General features: G+C 46.6%; 1 protein-coding gene and 1 pseudogene across 2 annotated transcripts in view; both read left to right on the plus strand.

Annotated features, from left to right (window-relative positions):
* The first annotated feature begins 7,536 nt into the window (after nucleotides 1-7,536).
* Nucleotides 7,537-20,543, plus strand: part of LOC108286797 (TBC1 domain family member 22A) — a 284,858-nt gene continuing 271,851 nt past the window's right edge. Inside the window, exons 1-2 of the mRNA XM_017504853.2 lie at nucleotides 7,537-7,557; nucleotides 7,938-8,008. Coding sequence (XP_017360342.1) covers nucleotides 7,988-8,008 — 21 coding nt within the window. The 5' untranslated portion in view covers nucleotides 7,537-7,557; nucleotides 7,938-7,987. The remainder of the gene's footprint in view (nucleotides 7,558-7,937; nucleotides 8,009-20,543) is intronic.
* Nucleotides 19,548-20,443, plus strand: LOC108286798 (annotated as a pseudogene). The gene has a single exon (XR_001818072.1). The product of XR_001818072.1 is annotated as a 40S ribosomal protein S2-like (transcript).

Here is a 20,543-nt window from a genome sequence, read left to right on the forward strand (position 1 = left end):
CATTATCAACCAGTGGGATCTAACTGCGTTGTAAAACACCACATCTACTAACTGATGATGCACAGTCTTTTCAAGGACATATGGCACATTCACCAAGGAGACTGTGTGCTGGTCCCAAAAAAGTTACAGTAAATATGAAAGGGTTGAAATACCACCAAGTGTGCCTGACCAAATGCTTTAAATTAAAAACCAGTAACAACGAGATACACAGAAAATCCTCAGATATTTGGAAATTTACCTATGTACATCTAAACAACCTATGGATCAAAGAAATCGCAAGGAATTTTGAACTGAATGATAATGACAGTCAAACACATGTCAAAATTTGTGTAATACAGCTAAAACAGTGCTTGGAGGAGAAGGTGCACTTTTAAATGCCTGTATTAGAAAAGAATAAAGGTTTCAAATCAGTATTCAAAGCTTTCATTTTAAGAAACTAGAAAAAGAACAAAAACCAAGTAAAAGAAGAGAAATAATCAAAATAAGGGTGAAAATCAACAAACTGAAAAATGGATAAACAAGAAAAGAATCACTAAAATATAAAATTGTTTTGAAGAGACTCCTGAAAAATCTCTAGTTAGATTAATGAACAGAAAAAAAGAGAAAAAAACAAGTTACCAATGTCAGAAATGAAAGAGGGGACATCACAACAGATCCTACAGACATTAAAAAAAATAATAATGTTATTTACAATTTTATGCCAGTCAATTCATGAAATGGACATATTTCTTGAAAGACTCAACTTAAACTAATGCAAGAAGAAACAGAAACCTTTAAATTTGTTATACAAGAGACTTCACACAAGGAAACCCTCAGGACCAGATGGCTTTACTAGTGAACTCAAACATTTGAAGAAGAAATAATACCAATCCTCCAGGAACTCTTTCAGAAAAGAGAGGAGGAGTAAATACTTCTCATTTTTTAAGGTAACTTAATCCTGATTCCAAAATCTTACAAAAACATTATAAGAATAGGAAACCTGAGACCAATATCTATGATGACTATAGACAAAAAATTCTTTTAAAATATATTAGCAAATTGACTTTTGCCTTGACCTATGAAGGAAGAACTGTGAAAGGAATTGCTTTCCTGCTATGAACAGCTAGAAAACTGGACCGTATATATGACACAGCTGTTCTCAGCTACTGGACCAAGGCAATGTAGGGCTATGACCCTGTGAGATAGGAGATGAGGAAGGTGAACTTTATAATTACTCAGTTTGCAATTGAATGCAGTTGCCAAGCAATGGCACAAGTAGTGGCAACCCAAATGAAACACACAGCTTTGCTGAGCTAAGCAATTAGGAGAGTATTGAGGAGGCTGAAACAGAATAATAAATAGAGCAGAGTGTTGGAGAGGAGGGGATTGTACAGGGAGAGAACCCCAGGTGTCTGCAAAGTCCCATCGAGTCCTTGGCTGAGTATTGATCTGCTCAGGAGATCCCCACTGCTCTATGAGGTAGGGAATGTCACCAGAAGGCAGTGAGTTGAATAATCCCAAGAGCTGTGGGAACCGAATGCTGGAGAGACGACACCTGCAGGAACCTGGCGAATGAGCCGTGTGAACCTGGAAGACACCATTTGGGTCCCTTCAGCCCTCTCGACTGAACAGGATGAGGCCACGCCAGCTGACAAAGGACAAGTTTTTACAAGATCCAGTTCCAGTATCACAGTGGCAACAAATTGATACCTGGGATATCTGGCATTCAATAACAAAGTAACTGTAACGGGAAAATATGACCCCTAATCAGAAGAAAAGTTAGTAATTAGAAAGAGACTCATGAATCAGTAATAAAATTAAGAACAACCCAATAAAATATGGGCAAAGGATTTCAACATACACCTCACAGGAAGTACAGAGATGGCCAGTCTGTACTGAAAGTACACATGGCCACGTGTACTTTCAGAACACGTGAAAGTCTCTTCGGTGCAAAACATCATGAATCATCATGGAATTGCTGTATAAAATCACAGTCAGATACCACTGAACACTTACTAGAATGGCTAAAAGAAAAATACAACACTAAATTTTTGCCAAGGTATGGAACAATTCAAATTTTCATACATTGCTGGTGGCAAGTGTAAAATGGTGCAATCACGTTAAAGAACCTTATGGCAGATTCACTTTATTTATTTATAAGTTTAGGGGTTCATGTGCAGTGTGTATAGATTTGTTACATATGTGAATATGTGTCATGGGGTTTGTTGTACAGATTCTTTCATCATCCAGGTACTGAGCCTAGTATTCATTAGTTACTTTTCCTTGTCCTCTTCCTCCTCCCTCCTCTGCCCTCCAATAGGCCCCAGTATGTTCCCTCTATGTGTCCATGTGTTCTCATTATTTAGCTCCCACTTGTAAGTGAGAACATGTGTTATTTGGTTTTCTGCTCCTGCATTAGTTTGGTAAGGATAATGGCCTCCAGCTCCATCCATGTCCCTGCAAAGAACATAATCTTTTTCCTTTTTATGGCTGCATAGTGTTCCATGGTGTATATGTACCACATTTTCTTTATGCAGTCTGTGATTGATGGGCATTCAGGTTGATTCCATGTCTTTGCTACTGTGAATTGTGCTGCAGTGAGCATAGCTGCACATGTGTCTTTGTAACAGTGATTTATATTATTTTGGGTATATACCCAGTCATGAGATTACTGGGTCGAATGGTATTTCTGTCTTTAGGTCTTTGAGGAATTGTCCACAATGTTTGATCTAATTCACCCTTCCATCAACAGTATAAAGGTGTTCCTTTTTTTCCATAACCTCACCAGCATTAATAATTACCATTCTGACTGATATGAGATGGTATCTCATTGTGGGTTTGATTTGCATTTCTCTAATAATCAGTGATGTTGAGCTTTTTTTCATATGTTTGTTTGGTTACAGGTATATCTTTTTTTTTTCCTTTTGCTTTTTTGAGAAAGAGTCTTGCTCTGCACCCAGGCTGGAGTGCAGTGGTGCAATCTTGGCTCACTGTGACCTCCGCCTCCTGGGTTCAAGTGATTCTCCTGCCTCAGCCTCCCTAGTAGCTGGGATTACAGACATGCACCCATGCCTGGCTAATTTTGTACTTTTAATAGAAACAGGGTTTCTCCCTGTTTGTCAGGCTGGTCTCAAACTCTCGACCTCAGGTGACCCACCTGCCTCGGCCTTCCAAAGTGCTGGCATTACAGGCAGGAGCCATTGCCTGTATGTACTGCTTATATGAATTGCAAGAACAGACAAATCCATTCTTTGGTGATAGATATCAGAAGGCAGTTAACTTGGAGTGGGGGCTAAGAATGACCAGAAAAGGGCAATAGAAATGTTCTATGTCAGCAGTACTTTTTTTTGAGATGGAGACTCACTCTGTCATTTAGACTGGAGTGCAGCGGCACAATCTTGGCCCACTGCGACTTCCGCCTCCCAGGTTTAAGGGATTCTCCTGTTTCAGCCTCCCGAGTAGCTGGGACTACAGGCGCCATATCATGGTTAATTTTTGTATTTTTAGTAGAGATGGGGTTTCACCATGTTGGCCAGGCTGGTCCCGAACTCCTGACCTCAAGTGATCTATCTGCTTCAGCCTTCCAAAGTGCTGGGATTACAGGCGTGAGCCACTGTGCCCAGCCTAGCAGCATGTTTATTGTATATAAACTATCATTTGATTTAAAAAATCACACCCCACAACAAACAAACCAACCAACCCCTAAAGGGGAGGAGGAAAGGATGGGGAATTCTCTCCAGCACTTAACTGGAGACAGGCGGTAGTGGAGCCTGACCTGACCTTCAGGAGCACATACATGACTTCTAAACGTCAAGACTGGCACTCCTGACACAGCCCTGTCATTGGAGCTCACAGCAGAGATAAGTGAGTGAGGACTGTAGTTGTCAGGAAGGCATCTTAGATGTGGCAGGATGTGCGATGGGCCCAGAGAGCTGGATGGAATTTGACAAATCGGAGATTGAAGTGGCGATGTCACAGAAACTTTGTAGTTTTGTAGAAATACCAACCTGGCCAACATGGCCAAATCCTGTCTCTACTAAAAATACAAAACTTAACTGGGCACAGTGGCACACACTTGTAATCCCAGCTACTCGGGAGTCTGAGGTAGGAGAATCACCTGACCCCAGGAGGTGGAGGCCACACTGCTGCACTTCAACCTCAGGGACACAGCGAGACTCCATCTCCAAAAAAAAAAAAAAAAGTTGCTGCTCAAAGGTACTTATGTACTTTTGAAATTTGACCAACAAAGAAATCTATGCCAATATACACTTTTACCAAACTGTGAGAGAGTGGCTGTTTATCCAAATTCTTACCAATATTAGGTGTTACCATTCATTAAAAATTTTATCCAGCTAATTTGACCGATTGCTTGTTTTAACTTGTTGTTGTTTGATCACTATTGAGGTTATGTGCCTTTTTTATTTTAAAGACAGGGTTTGGCTCTGTTGCCCAGGCTAGAGTGCAGCGATGTGATGATGGCCCATTGCAGCCTGTCTCCTAGGCGCCGTTGGTTCTCCCGCCTCAGCCTCCCGAGTAGCTGGGACTAGGAGCATGTACCATCATGCTTGGCCAATTTTTTTTTTCTGTAGAGACTGGGTTTCGCCGTGTTACCCAGGCTGGTCTCCAACTCCTGGGCTCAAGTGATCTGCCTGCCTCAGCCGCCCAGGGTGCTGGGATTGCAGACGTGAGCCGCTGCGCCCAGCCTGAGGTTACATGTCTTTTACAAAATGCGTTTACCAGCCGTTTCAGTTTCCTCTTCTGTGTATTTTCCAGGTTTTGTAAGCTGTTCACCTTCCTACCGTTCTGTGTGCTCTTTGTGCATTAGTGATGTTAACCTTTTTGGTATAGGTTGCATGTAGTTTTTAGTCTGTCATTTGTTGGTTACATATCATATGTCCTTCACTGTACAGTCATTTCCAATCTGTTATACAGTTAATTTGTTAATACTTTTACTTATAGATTTGCGTTTTGCTTAGGAAGGCCCTTTCCCAACCTGAATGGTTTCTTCTAGTGTTTTTCCTCTTCCCTTGGCACGCAGACACACACTCATCCACCCACTCGTTTAGATCTGTAAGTGTCTGGAATTTCGTATGGTAAGATACACCGTCTAATTTCCTTTTACCGTATTGTGTGGCCTTCGTCGTTGACTGCCCCTGATTTGAAATGCTATTTTTTATCATAATTAAGTGCTCATACGTACATAGGCTTGATTTTGAACCATTCATTGTGTTTCATTGATTTCTTAGTCCCTGTCAGAACCCCACTGTCTTAATTCCTGTAGCTCCGTTATATGTCTTTCTTATCTGTTAATGTGAGTTTCTCCACATTATTCCTTTTGGGAACGTTATTGGCTCTTCGTATGCTGGTTCAAATTCCAGGTGAACTTAGGGTCAACTTACCAAGTTTCAGAACACATAAGTATATCCCATTGGAATTTTGATTGGGTTTGCATTGAACTTGCAGGTTTTCAAAGTGACACTGGACAGCATTATAATTTTGAGTCGTAGATCCATGTATCTATCCAGTCTATTGTTCGATTCTTCTTGCGTTTAGCTCCCAAATATCTCCTTGGTCATTGCCTTTCTTCCACTGCCATCATCACCCCTACACTGGGCTTTCTGCAGTAGTTCCTTAGGTGGTCTCCTTGTGGCCACTCTCGGCTTCCCAGTCTCCTCTCCAGGACAGTCCAGGCTGTGCATTAGCTGTTCTCTGGGCTTAGACTACCTTCCCTGCTGGCCTCCCCCCTTCATCCGGTTAATTTCTCCTCATCTTTAAATCTTACGTCCATTGTCACTTCCTCAAGGAAACTGCCCTGACCTTCCTAACAAGGTAAACTTCCCCATCTACAGTGTCAGGGCACTCTTTGCCAGTTCTTCTGAGCACTCGGTTGAGCTAGCTGTAAGTTTACTTTTGCTCTTCCTTGGAATGGGAGGTGAATTCTTGTAAGCACAAGTGAGCTCTCTAAGCACAGATGGGCCCTCTAAGCACTGAAGGCTCTTTAAGTGCAGGTGAGCCTTAACACGCAGGAGGCTCTCTAAGCGCAGATGCGTCCTCTAAGCACAGGTGAGCCCTCCAAGCACAGAGCGGATCTGGAAGCACAAGGGGTTCTCTAAGCACAGGGGACTCTAAGCCCAGACAAGTTGTCCAGCACAGGGGTCTGTGTAGGCACAGGGGCTGTGTTTGGTGTTGCTCATGTTGGTAATTCCCCCACTCCTAGCCTAGAGCCTGGCCCAGAGGAAGAGCTTCTGAAATACACGTTGGCATCAGTTGGTTGTTTCCTCCTGTTTATGTGAGTCGTCATGTGAAGAAGTGCAGTTTTCTTCCTCTGTGGTATTGTACCGTTCTTGTGACGTTTACTCCCATGTCACTTTCTTTTTGCTGGGAGAGAAGTGCTGTTGATTTTTGAATGTTCCTGTGGCTGTGATGTAGTGGAAAGACCTTGTCGTTGAAGGTTGCTTGGTTCCTGTGTGACCTTGGTTAGGTCATTTCACCTTTACGAGATGATTTCTTTCAAATACAATGTTATCACAGCCCTAAGTAACACAAAGTGTTTTGAGGATCAGAAGAGATAATACGTATGAAAGCTCTCTTTTAACACCAAAGGGTAAGCAGAGTTAGAACCTTCTCTCTTTATGTATATTCAAGATTTTTGAATTTTTGTGAATTTCTTCCAGTGAGGAGATAGATTCAGAGAACATTAGCAAATGAGTTTCCTCTCAGCTTTTTCTCATAAACCATAATCAGAAAACCAGAGTTATGCCAAGGGAGAGGCACTGGGAACATGGTTGGTAAACATTACGTTATTGGTGTTCAGATATGAGGTTCCTGCTTTTCATAATATCCTTAGGGTACTGGAGAATATTTGATATTTTCTGAGATTGCTGTAAAATGCAAGTTATTGCTGCGACTATCGCCCAATTATTCTGATACTTAGTTTACTTAGACTTTAGTAATTGGAAAAAGATTAGATGTCAGGACTTTGTATTTTGTTGATTATATTAGCAGAGTCTTCTCTTTAATCATTTCTTTTATTCCTGTTATTAATCATTAGCTCCAGGCTGTTAGGAGAAGGACCTAATGGTAGATTCCTAACTTAAAGGAAAGAAATAATTACTCGAGTTTCAGTGGGATTGGACAAGTGTTGATTCACCTACAAATTGAAATGGATTCTCTAGCCGTCCAGGGCATGGGAATGAGACACTCAAGGAGACACGGAGGCCGATGGAATGCAGGCCGGCTCTCCTTACCCCGCTGCCCCGTGCTGTCCTTCCCTGCCCTTGGAGGTGCTGGGCCTTGCTCCCGGACCCCTCTGCCTCTGGCCAGCCCCTCCCCTCTCGTGATTCTTTTCTACTTGTAGGTATTTATAAAGCCTCATTGACTTGTATTAGATTACCTTGAAGACTTTGTTGTCTGTGTAGAATATGGCCATATCCTTAATTAATGCTATGTAAAGACAAGCTTATCTCCATGAAACAGTTTCTTTCAAAACCAGTAGTGAGAAAAACCACATCATATAGATATGCTTAAATAGCAAATGGAGAGTGAGATGGATAAAAGAAAGGAAAACCAATTCACATGGTCAGATTGGGAGGAAAAAGCCTCCTTTGGGAGAGAGAAGGGGGAAGGGAGGGAAGGAGGCCAGTGTCCTCTAGATTTCCCTGCTTGAAGGAGGAGGGGGTCGTGGGGCCTCATCTGTCCCAGGGTAGCGCCAGGGACACTGGGGATGCCTTTTGCAAACATATAAGCAGGTGACCTGTAGCTTGGTTTGAATAGAATGGTAATTTACCTTCTCTCAGATATTGAGAACACTTGGTATCTGAAATGTTGATCATTTAGTTTAATTTGTTTATGAGGCTCATTGCCTCCTAATAATCCAGGTGGAATGTGTGAAAGCACTGGGGACATTTGTGAACCTTCTGTAAGTCTTGTTTTTCCTTGTCCCTTTTTTTCATCAACAGAGGAGTTACGAAAGTTGAGCTGGTCCGGAATCCCTAAGCCAGTGCGTCCGATGACGTGGAAGCTCCTCTCGGTAAGTGCCACCAAGACGCCCATCAGCACATCTCCCTGTGCGTAGGCACTGCAGGCATCTGGCCTGAGAAGGGCCTGCCAGCCACCACCCACGGGTTTGCCCTGGCTTTCTTGCACAGTGATCAAGGTCTTTGCCATGGCTAAGCTGACATTTTCCATTCTTTGCTTAATTTTAAGCTTGGTTTGACAGGACTGGCAGAAAACAAGGACAAGTAATAATTATGACAACTGTATTCTTTCCTCAGATTTTATTAGAAAATCTTTATGTGTTCCAGGCTGTGATATGGAAAGGTTTCAGCAGAGCAGAGATTGTTATTACAACTTTAAGCAGCTGAAAGAGGGAAATATGTTTTAAATTTGTTTTGAATATATTGAAAACAAGGACATATGTTTGATCACTTTTTTTGTTTTTTGAGACAGAGTCTTGCTCTGTCGCCAGGCTGCAGTGCAGTAGTGCGATCTCTGCTCACTGCAACCTCCGCCTCCCCGTTCAAGCAATTCTCCTGCCGCAGCCTCCTGAGTGGCTGGGACTACAGGCACATGCCACCACGCCCAGCGAATTTTTGTATTTTTAGTAGACATAGGGTTTCAGCATGTTGGTCGGGATGGCCTCGCCCTCTTGACTTCGTGATCCACTCACCTCGGCCTCCCAAAGTGCTGGGATGACAGGTGTGAGCCACTGTGCCCGGCCTTTTCTTTCTTTTTTAAGGTATTAGTAGTGTTGTTAGGAAAACACAAAAATGGATGAGAGAAGTCCGTTCGTGTTTCTGTGGTGGAGGGTGGCGTTGTGGCCGCCTCAGCCCTGGTGCTAAGCTGCCTGTCTGGGTGCCCTTTGGGAAAGGCCCGGGCAGGCAGGGGTGGCCGTCAGCATGTCCTCTTGCGCGCAGCTCAGGCTTCCCATCGGAAGTGAGTTGGGCCCTGCCGACCATTTCAGAATGGTTTGCAGGAAGTTTTCTTCTCTTTTCCTTTTTCATTATTTTTGGAGCTAAGTCAATAGGGAGCTCTGAGTGTTTACTCTCAATTGGGTCTGACTTTTAGTATTAAAAGACTCTTTCTGGCTAATGAGTCTTAAGAAATTTGCAGCTTAGCACCTCATAATCCTAAATGCAGATGCAGCTCTCAACAGTGAATATTTATTGATTAAATATTCTCTGGCAATTAAAATTAGGCTTGCTGCGATTGCGTATATTTTTGTTTTGTGCCTTTTTATTTTAACCTAGTTTTCCAGCTTTCTAAATGTCCCCGAAGATAGGTTGCAAACTTTTCAGGTTGATTTGTAGGAAGTTTTGATGCAAATCCTAATTTCAGTTTTATGTTTATTAAGGATGTGCTGTGTCTAGGTGGAAAGTCTCACGTGAGTTATTTTATGATGCTCTTTCTCTCTAGTTCTGTCTCTGCAGCTCATGGTTCCGCTTCGCTGGTGTGTATAGCACAGGGGTTGATGTGGACATGGACACTCTGCTTTCAGTGGACAGAGGAGCAGAAGGGGAGGTGACAGACAGCCCCCTCTGCTGGTTGTGGACAGGAGGGCAGGTGGGTGTAGGTGGAGTCTGAGCCAGGAATCCTGGCGATGCAAGTGACAGTGTGACCCCAGGAAACCTGAGACAGGTCTCAGGTGATTTAGAAAGTTTATTTTGCCAAGGTTGAGGACGCACTGGTGACATGTGCCCAAGGTGGTCAGGGCACAGCTTGGTTTTATCCATTTAGGAAGACATGAGACATCAATCAACATATGTCAGAAGCAGGGAGGGAGCGTCCTGGTCACAGATAGGCGATACACAAAGGTTACATTCTTCTGAGTTTCTGATTAGCCCTTCCAAAGGAGGCAAATCAGATGTGCACCTATCTCTAGTGAGCAGAGGACTGACTCTGAATAGAATGGGAGGCACGTTTGCTCTAAGCACTTTTACAGCTTGAGTTTTTTTTTTAGTGATCTTGGGAACCAACATATTTTTCTTTTACAAGAGAAAGCCTGGGCATTCTCAGGGCTTTCTCTTATGAAAGGAAAAACACATGTAGTCCTTTAACCGTCATTGCCTGCAGGGGCCTTCGCTTGGGAGACAGAGATGAACTAGACACCTGCCTGCCATTACGAGGAGGTGGGGCGCCGCAGACTTGCGGTGTGACGGAGCAGGTGGAGGCCGGGACTACATACTACAGGATGGAGAGGATGCAAGTGTGAAGCAAGGGGTGGAGGAGTCCCGCGGCATCTGGAGCAGCTCAGTGCTGAGGGTCAGCCTCTGCTGAGAGGAGCCTTCACACCTAGGATATGCAAGGCCATGGCAGGTGGGGAAGGACGGGTGGGAGTGGAGGCTTGCAGTCACAAGGGACAGAGTTGAACGTGGTGGTTCTTGGCCCTCTCTGGGCTTGGATTGACAGATGAGTAGAAAATAAATGTTAGGTCAGGGAGCAAAGCTTGTCCTTCCAAATGTGGGGTGCCTAGTAGGGCTTCATGAGGATGCCAGGTAAGGCTTTCTTGGGGAAGGTGGCATCTTACGTGTCGTCTCAAAAGGGATGTTGGTGTTCTCTCTGGTAGTGGGAAGTGGGGAGGCCATAGTAGCTGAGGCACACAGTAGGGGTGGGACAAGCAGGAGCAAAGGCTGGGGTGGAGGGGCCCACGCGGAGGCCAGGTGACAGCTGCCCTGCTGCCGTCATTACCCGCCCCGTTGCTTGGGTTTTATCCTGAGGATTTAAGTGGGGAATGGTGAGCCCGTGTTTCTGGAAGAGTAAAGCCTTAAAGGAGCCCTTGGTTGGTTCATTCATTCATGTGCACGTGTCACTGTGTTGGGTACAGGGAAGAAGACCAAGTCATCCCCCTGGGGCCTGCAGAACAGACAGTAGAGGGCCCGCCTTTTTCTGTCCCCCCACCGCCCCTGCAGGACAGACCTAGGGTCCAACTACATGGAAATGGAGCCCTCTCTCTGGGATCTTATTTCTGTGCCCCCAGTGCACTGCTGCCCTGTGCCTGTCCCTTACTGTATGCTTGCCCTGTGTCAGACCATGCACTCAGAGATTCTTGTGGACAGGCTTGTGGCAGGTAACTCAGGGACCGGGCAGTTCTTGCCCAGTGTCTGACTCAGAGGAGCAGTGCTGGTTGAGGGGAGGCTGCTCCAAGCAGGCTCTTGGGAGGGGACTAGGGTTGGGACAAGAAGCACTGGGGAGGGACAGGGAAGGGAGTTGAGGGGCCAAAGGCTACAGGGCTGGAATGAGAGGACCCTGGCAGCTAGAGTAGGGAGAAGCGTTGGTTCTTTCTCTGGAACAAGTGCTCACTGTGCCTTTGCCATGCCCCACGCCCTGTGCTGGTGAGTGCTGATGCCATCCAGCTCCCCAGGCACAGTCCTGCTGTACCGTGGCTCTGGGCCTTCTGTAAGAGTGGAGATTTGGGGAGCACAGCACACGATGCCAGCCTCCCATCCCTGAGCACATGTTGCTCACAAATCTTCCCTCAGCCAGGCCCTCTGCAGGTACTGGGGTTATGTTAGAGATGGGTTTATAACGTCAGGAAGAATCCAAACGGAGACAGTGTATCACTAAGCAAGACTAGTTGACTTCCTGCAGGAAGGGTGCCACTCGCCGGCAGCCTTGCCATGAGAGCACACCTGCACAAGGGAGACAGGGACATTTAGAACTTTTATAACCTGACACAATCATGCTACTGCTGTGTCCAGTTTCCATTGGCCAGAACCGGACTTCACATTCTATGCTTGACCTGATCAGCTAAAAACCTGGAAATTTCCTGAATAGATGAGGGGGAAGAAGATGAGGGAGAAGAGGAAGCTAGTCAGGAGAAAGTCAGGAGAAGGTCAGGAGGGTTTCCAGATAAGGAGTGGCATGCGCCAGGATTTGGAGCGTGCCCGGTCCTGTTCAGACATGCTGGAGCGAGTCCACATAGCTGATTAGAGAATATATATACATGGCTATATGTTTATGCTGATAGCGGATAATGGCCGTAGAGCAAGAGATCGTACCTCCTTATAATGTAGTCTAAGATATAAACCAAGAAGAGCTTTCCCATCTCTCACAGGTTACAAGAACATTTGGAAGAATGGTGGGGGGTGGGAACTCAGCAGTTAAGGAGTCTCTCCAATTAAGGATGCCTCGTTATCATTCCCCGGACCCCAGGGCTCTCCTGGGGAGCTTTTCCAGATCCTTGTGTCTGGGCCCGTGAAGCAGATTGGAATCTCTAGGGTGGACTGAGGCATCAGGGTGTTGACTGACTCCAGCAAGCTGTGAACCATGTAGTCCACAGAGTGTCTACCCTGTGGTTAGGTGGGGGATGGGAGGCAAGGGTGTGGCAGGTTCAGGCCTGCCCTCTTCATCTGGGGGTTTCCATTCTGGTTGCATGTTAGTATCACCTGGGGAGCTCAGGAAATACTGTTACCTGGGTTCTTGGGGGTTCTCACGTGTGCCTAGGATTGGAGACAGCTTCTCTGGGGCACTCAGGCTTCAGTGGGACAGAGTGGGGGCGTACCTGAGCCACCTGGGAAGCAGGTCATTGAAAGTCGTGCACTATGCTTGTGTGGGCAGTGAGGCCCCACTGCAGGCAGCATACACCTGGGCTGAGGTACCTGGGCAGGAGAGCTGGCCTGGGGCTCTGGAGTGGCGGCATTGGAGGGGCGAGAGGCTCAGTGAGACTCGCTGAGAGCCAGGAGCATCTTGCCTGGGATGGCTCGGGTGGGTAGGGTAAGACCGAAGGGGTTTATTCCAGTCCATGAGTCCTTCCAAGACCCAGAGGTTAACAGTTACGCCCAGAATTGAAAATTTATCCTTTGTCCAGCTTCAAAAGGCAGATAACCAAAGCTGTACTTGAATGGGAATCTGTTTCAGGGTCTGGCACACTAATGACTCTTCTTCATTATGTTTATGATTTGTCATTAACATGACTCGAGTAGCATTATTTTTAATTGATGAGTAGGCAATGCCACTTCAATGAAGAAAGATGAGAAACATGACTTGTCATTTATGAAAAACTAATATCTAGTCTAGAACACGTCATTAAGCCACAAGTAATACTACTTAATATTTACATTTTATGCAAGCAGGGCAGTAACTTTTTAAAAATTAGTGCTATAGAGAATCGTATTTTTGGCTCTTTTTATAATAAGTATTTCAGAAACATGGAACAAAAACTAATTAAACACTTAACATTTGCATTAGTGAGCATAATCGTTAAAAATGAGAACTGAGACTCCAGTATTAGCTTTTCTTTCTACAGTGTATTGAGGTAGGTTTGCATATGAACACAGTGGGAGGGAACAATTTGATTTTTGTGTCACCAGGACAATTTAGATATAAGTATATGCATGCATTCTTTTACATTTATGATTAGTGTTTTTATAGCATGCTAATACAGCAATTAAGTTTTCTGTAGTTCTGTCATTTAAAATTCATTGGATACTTGCATCTATTTCATTTGCATAATTTCTAGCCTTGTTTAATTATTTAAAGGCCTCCACTTGCATATGTGTGTTTTCCTTTAGGGATGAGAGTGTCAGGAGCACATGTGGGGTTTTTATTGCCTGTGTTCCAACGATGATGTACTTGCCTTCTAAAATTTGTGTTTCAAGTTAAGTTTAAAATTTGGGGAATGGGAAGTATTCCTGAAAGCCCTCTTTCAAGTTCAGTGTGGAGTTTTTATTGCCACTGAATGCAGTTGATGTCAGGATGTCTACACCATGCCCTAGCTGATTACCCTTGGTGGCCCATGCTGCCCTGTGGTGAAGGCCAGGCCCCTTCCCTGGCACACAGGCCTCTGTCCTGGGTGCTGCCCACAGTTTCACACCCATCAGCGGCCAGGCTCTGTTTCAGACCTTGCCCCCGGCCAACCCGGACACGTTTCCCTGCGTCTCCCATGCTCTGCCTCTTTCTCTCCACCCCAGTCTTCTCCACTGTCAAAACCAAACCCCAGAAGTGTATGCTCATTCTGATTTGTCCCAAGTTAGCACAGGCGTCTTTCTTCCTGAGTCTCAGGGCTGTGGACACCTTTGGGTCTGATAGTATTGCTGCACATCATGATCACTCAGATACTTAGCAAGGAAAGACCGAGTATCTGTTATGTGTAGATTTCTGGTGCTGCAAAAGAAGTAGCACTCAAATATAAATTTTCTCAGCAAGGCAATTCACTTCTAGAGAAGGGTGTGTCTCACAGATGGAGCGATGGTGAGTGCACACCTGGACGAGGGAGGGGAGGAGGTTCTTATTCCTGATGCAGGTAGCCCCCACTGCTGTGTCATTGTTCCCCTATTGGCTAGGGTTGGACCATACAGACTCAGCTAATTCTGATTGGCTGTTTTAAAGAGAGCCGGGGTAAGAGCCAGAGTGGCGGGGTGGGTAGTTTGGTGGGAAGGATGGTTACGGAACAGGTCAAAGCAGGTGACCAGGGGAACAGATGTGAAGTACTGATTAGAACTGGCGGGAAACTTGTTTACCAAAACTAGAGGCAAGGGGGCACAGAGAACCACGAAGTTAAACTTTAAAATGGAGAATTAAAGAATAAGAGCTGAACATCCTGATGTGCTGATTCTCTGACGAGAAACTTGGCGTTCACTCCATCTAACGTGGGGCAAACGGTGCTCCAAGCCCTCGGATGAACATCCCGCCCTCGCGGAGCTCCCACCTGGTCGGGGAGACAGTCCACTGAGAAGGAAATTTGATGGACTGTGGAAGGCGATGGGTGTTGTAGGAAAAGGCCTGGGGTCAGCTTGGTGGGATTGGGGGGGCCGAGGCGGGCAAGGTGCTGCTTAAGTGGGTGGGCGGCTGGTCAGGGTGGGCTGCATTGAGGAGGTGACTTTGAGCGAGGAGTTAAAGGAGCGAGGGAGGTCGCTTGTGGGCGCCAGGGGTGCAGTCCTGTCTGGTTGATTCTTTGGAGAGGGCTCGTCTGTTCTCTCGCTGTGTTTCCCATTGGGTAGTAGTGCCCACCAGACACAGGTGATGAAGAGGTAGAACAGTAAGTAACAGGAAGCGGTGTCACGGGCTCCTCCCGCAGCCAGGAGGTGAACACCGAGAGAGGGTGCTCTTGTGGAAGCAGCTGCTGGCCCGGCACAGACCGAGAGCAGCAGACGGCGGCTGTCCCCAAAAGGACAGCTGGTCAACACCCTGGGCTTGGTGGCCCCTGTGGTCTGTTGCAGCTCAGCTCTGCCATTGTGGCCCGGAGTAGCCACAGGGAATCCGTGTAAATGAAGGCGCACAGCTGTGTTCCCGTAACACTTTATTTACAAATATGGGTGGGCAGGACTGGCTGGTGGTCAGTTCGCTGACCTGATCTAGATGAAATGGGTCGCAGCAGAGGAACAGTAAATTCAGAGAGAGGCATTGAGGCAGGAGGGGGCATGACATTTAAGGAACATTTAAGCAGCGCAGTAAAAGCGGGAGGAGCCATGGTGAGTGATGAGTGCCGGCCTCGTGGTCAGAGAGGCAGGAAGGGCCAGGCCTGCAGGGGCTGTCGGCCTAGGCAGGGCCTGGGCTGTTATGCTGAGCACGATTAGAAGCAATTGGAAGTTTTTTCAGGGTAGTGGTATTAAAATGATGTGATTTTCACAGGGTCTCTCACCAGAGTGCGGAGAAGGGACCATGGGGTCTGCGTCCACCCAGGATGGACAGTCCCTGCGAGCCTGGATGGTCTTCAGCGTCTCTACGGCTGGAGCTGGGTGAATGACTGTTGTGGGTGTATCTGTGGGTGGCTCTCAGCGTGCAGATTTGTCCCCAGGTCTTCAGTGACTTGGGATCTGATGACTCTCCTGAGCAGCGTGGGACCTCATGTCAGGAGCTGGGGTTGGCTTTAGTTCACCATCGTGTCCGTGTGACTGTGGGCATGTTAACCACATTTCCTGAGCCTGTCTCCTCGTCTGTAGACAGGGACAATGACGGCCTTCTGTGATTAGTGGAGTACAGCAGCACCATGTGTAGCGCAAAGCCTGGTGGGGAGCCAGCCGTTCCTCAGTTAACCTATGGATATGGCAATTTGGGGTCAAAACACAGAAGTAATCTTATGTAATTGTTATTGACAGGAGATAATACAGGCTTGAAATAACAATAAGGTGAACACGGGTCTGCATGAAGCGGGTGATTCTGAGATGACTTGTCTGTGAAGCTGGCTTTCACTTGAAGAAGCCTGTTTCACTCTGGTCTGGCCGCCACCAGTAATTTTATGCCTTCCCATAACTGGGGGCAGGGCTGGGTACCCAACAGAAGGAGTTCTGCCTCTGGCAATCCACCAGCACATCCCAGTGAAAGAGGCCTGAGTATGGAGGTGTTCAGGTGGGTGGGCCGTGAAATAGCTGCACGGGAGGCATGCAGAACCACGCCTGGCACTGCTGTGCACACTCGGTGCTGGTGATTCTTTTTGTCACTGTTAGAATGATGTGAGGCAGTATGCTCTTTGGAATACTACTATCTTCTCATTTTATGGGAAAATAGAGGCCAGGTGGGAATGATGGCCACACCTTTCCTCCATGACGAGGACTCCCAGTGTCTCACTCTCGAGTGCACCTTGTCCGCGAGACTGCTCAGTACTGCTCTCCGGAATACCGTGATTGACAGCGATTGTTTTCTGCTGAGAGTGTTCTCCCCTGAGACACGTTCTCCTGTCGGGTTGGGGAGACACACGTGTAACCAGGTGGTTGAGTTGTGACCTGCTGCCCTTTCTGCCAGGGCTACTTGGAAATCACACATCATAAACGTTGAAGGTATCCAGTATTCCTTTGAGCTAAAAGTTCACCGTAGGAATTTTACCTCAGGAAATAATTGACATTGTTAGCTGTTGTGTGTTTCAGAATACTGGACAATTAGAAATAATTAAAATACTTACAGATTGGGGAAAGGTGACAGAAATAGGTATGATGGAAGCCAATGTCACCTTCAAGATTGATGTGTTAGAGCAGGGAATGTTTTCTGTAAAGGCCTGGATGGTAAATATTTGAGCCTGTAGGCCACGTGGCCTCTCGTAGCCACCCCACTCTGCTGTTGCGGGGCTGAAGCAGCCACGGACACAGCACATAAACAGATGGGCTGTGCCGGGTCCAGCAAAATTGTCTTTATGCAAATAGATGGTGGGCTGTAGTTTGCTGATTCCTATTGTAGAACTGTACTTAATGACATGGGAACATGGGCAGGATTTTAAAGGGGAAGGACTAATCATAAAAGATTCATAAACTGGGCTACATTAAAGTTAGGGACTTCTCTTCATCAAAGATGTCATTAATAGGGTGAAAGGGCAGCTCACGAAAGGAGGCTGTTCATAGCAGGGCTGACACGTGGACTCTCTAGATACGAATGCCTTTGGGAAAGGAGGCACATGGCCTCACATGAAGGGACAAATACATCTGTGCCCGACTTTCCGAGATGCAGACACACAGCAGCCTCCATTTGTCTTCTGGGAGACTCAGATGAAAATGAAACATAGCTTCATAAATAGCACGGCAGAGCCAGCAGAAAGGAAGGTGAAAGGATCCACAATATCAAGTGCTGACAAGGACCTAGAACACTTCTGATGGGAGCAGAATCACTTTGAAAATCGTTTAGCAAAATCTTTCAGTGGTATGCAGACCTAGCAGGTCCACTCCCAGGTATATCCTGAACAGAAATGCATGTTATGTAACATAAAAAGGGAGCTTCAAGAATCTTTAAAGCACAAGCTGGAAACAGCACAAATGCTTTTGTTAATAGAGTGGATTTCATACCTTGCAGTATTATGCGGCAGTGGAGAGAGGAACTACTGTTACGTGTTACGACATGAACTAGTTTTCAAGGGTAACACTGAATGAAAGCAGCCAGACAGAAATTGCCACTTAGGAGAGGACGAGGTCAGGGGCGGGGACCGAGAGGCCTGATGAGACGTCATGGCCTGACTGTTACCTGGATGGTATTTACAGACGTGCTCAGTTTGTGATAATTCACACACGATTTTGGGGTACACCTTTATGTGAGTATGCTATACTTGAGTAAGCATTTATGAAAAACAAGTTTCAATGGTGTGACCCTAATGTGTTAAAACGAATGTGCCTGAGTGTAATTTATAATGTAGAAGAGGTGCCAGTAGAAACTGAAGGAGAAGGGAAGGAATGTCATTGCTCACACACCTGAAAAGATGGGGCTGGAGTCTGGCTTCACGCTCGAGGCCTGGCGGCCCTGAGTCCCGCTGTCCTTCAGGTCAGCTTTTTAGTGGACCTGCAGCTTGTCATTCTCCCTTCCCATCGGAGGGTGGCCGCCCCAGCTCCACCCTGTGCACACTTGCTTTGATTCACAGCAGCAGCAAGGAAGAGCCCTGGCTTGGCTCTTATTCCTGTAAAGGGCCACCTCACCACTCCCGAACTGTCAGTCATGGTGGCTGGAGGAGGGCGTAGCTGTGCCTCTTAGCCCGGTCAAGACCTGTCCTGAAGGAAGAGGCTTTCCATCTGGACCACAAGGGTTGGGCATAGGGAGACGTGGCCCCCAGAGCATCTTCAGGGCTCTCTTCCAGCAAGGATGAGTAGATGTTTGGTGGGTAACACAGTGATGTCTACTACAGACGTGGAAGCACTTTAAGAGGCAAAAAGTGCCATCTGGGATAAATTTGTCTCTTGTTCATATGTGATTCACCCAGTGAGAGGTTGCGTGCCTGCCAGCTGGTTGGCACCATGAGGGGCTGGCCCTGAGGGAACTTCTAGCTAGATGCTGCTGGAGCGCCCAGTGACCAGCCCCACCTCATGGGATAAGTGACTACTGACCATGCGCCCTGTCAGACCTCATGGGAGAGGTGACCACTGAAGAGATGAGAAAGACGTGGCCAGGCAGAGCATTAAGACTTCCAGGGAAAAACAAGGAGAATTTTTTTTTTTTTTTTTTGAGACGGGGTCTTGCTCTCTTGCTCAGGCTGGAGTACAGTGTTGCTATCTTGACTCACTGCAACCTCTGCCTCCCGGGTTCAAGTGATTCTCCTGCCTCAGCCTCCCGAGTAGCTGGGGTTATAGGCAGGTGCCACCACATCTGGCTGCATTTTGTGTTTTTGGTAGAGATGGGGCTTTACCATGTTGGCCAGGCTGGTCTCAAACTCCTGACCTTGTGATCCGCCCGTCTCGATCTCCCAAAGTGCTGGGATTACTGGTGTGAGCCACTGTGCCCGGCCAAAAATCTTTTTTATATAAGATACAAGAACGCTGATTATAAAAGAAAAGCTATCAATTTGACTTCATGAAACTTGAAGACTTCATCTGCTTGAGACAAAACAGCAAGCCTTAGATTGTGGTGAGGAATGACAGTACATATACAGGAAAGAGATTCGTATCTAGAGTGTGTACAGAGCTCATCAAACTCAGTAATAAGATGACACACAACCTGGGTAAACACTGGGCCAAAGATCTGAACAGATACTTCACCAAAGAAGGATGTTCAGTGTCATTAATCATTATGGAAAGGAAATTAAAGCCACACCCAACCGCCTGGCTGATAGTTAGATTCACAGTCGTAAGTGTTGGAAAGGGTATGGGGCATCCGGAGTTCTCATACATTGCTGCTTTGGAAAAAGATCTGGCAGTTTCTTAGAAAACTAAACATACGCTTCTTCTCTGATAAAACACCAAATGGCGGATGATGCCGGTGCAGTGGGGGGCGGGGGGGCGGCCTGGAGGCCCGGGGGCCCTGGGATGGGGAACCAGGGTCGTGGCCATGGACGGGGCTGGAGCCGTGGCTGCGGAGCTTTCGTAGGCAAAGCCAACGATAAGGAGTGGATGCTGTCACCAAGTTGGGCCGCCTGGTCAAAGACATGAAGATTAAATCCCTGGAGGAGATCTATCTCTTCTCTCTGCCCATCAAGGAATCTGAGATCATTGACTTTTTCCTGGCGCCTCTCTTAAGGATGAGGTTTTGGATTATGCCGGTGCAGAAGCAGACCCGTGCTGGCCAGCGCACCAGGTTCAAGGTGTTTGTTGCTATCGGGGACTACAATGGTCATGTCGGTCTGGGTCTTAAGTGTTCCAAGGAGGTGGCCACTGCCATCCGTGGGGCCATCACCCTAGCCAAGCTCTCCATTGTCCCCGTGCGCAGAGGCTACTGGGGGAACAAGATCGGCAAGCCCCACACCGCCCCTTGCAAGGTGACAGGCCGCTGTGGCTCTGTGCTGGTGCGCCTCATCCCTGTTCCCAGGGGCATTGGCATCGTCTCAGCGCCTGTGCCCAAGAAGCTGCTCATGATGGCTGGTATCGATGACTGCTACACCTCAGCTGGGGCTGCACTGCCACCTTGGGCAACTTTGCCAAGGCCACGTTTGATGCCATCTCTAAGACTTACAGCTACCTGACCTCCGACCTCTGGAAGGAGACTGTATTTACCAAATCTCCCTATCAGGAATTCACGGACCACCTCGTCAAGACCCACACCAGAGTCTCTGTGCAGAGGACCCAAGCTCCAGCTGTGGCTACAACATAGGGTTTTTATACAAGAAAAATAAAGTGAATTAACATTGAAAAAAAAAAGATTTAAATGTAAAACAAAAAAACTAAAACTCTTAGAAGAAGTCTGTATTAGGGTTCTCTAAAGGGACAGAATTAATAGTATAGATGTAT

The sequence above is a fragment of the Cebus imitator genome, unplaced genomic scaffold (genome assembly GCF_001604975.1).
Source record: "Cebus imitator isolate Cc_AM_T3 unplaced genomic scaffold, Cebus_imitator-1.0 Scaffold329, whole genome shotgun sequence".
NCBI lineage: Eukaryota > Metazoa > Chordata > Mammalia > Primates > Cebidae > Cebus > Cebus imitator.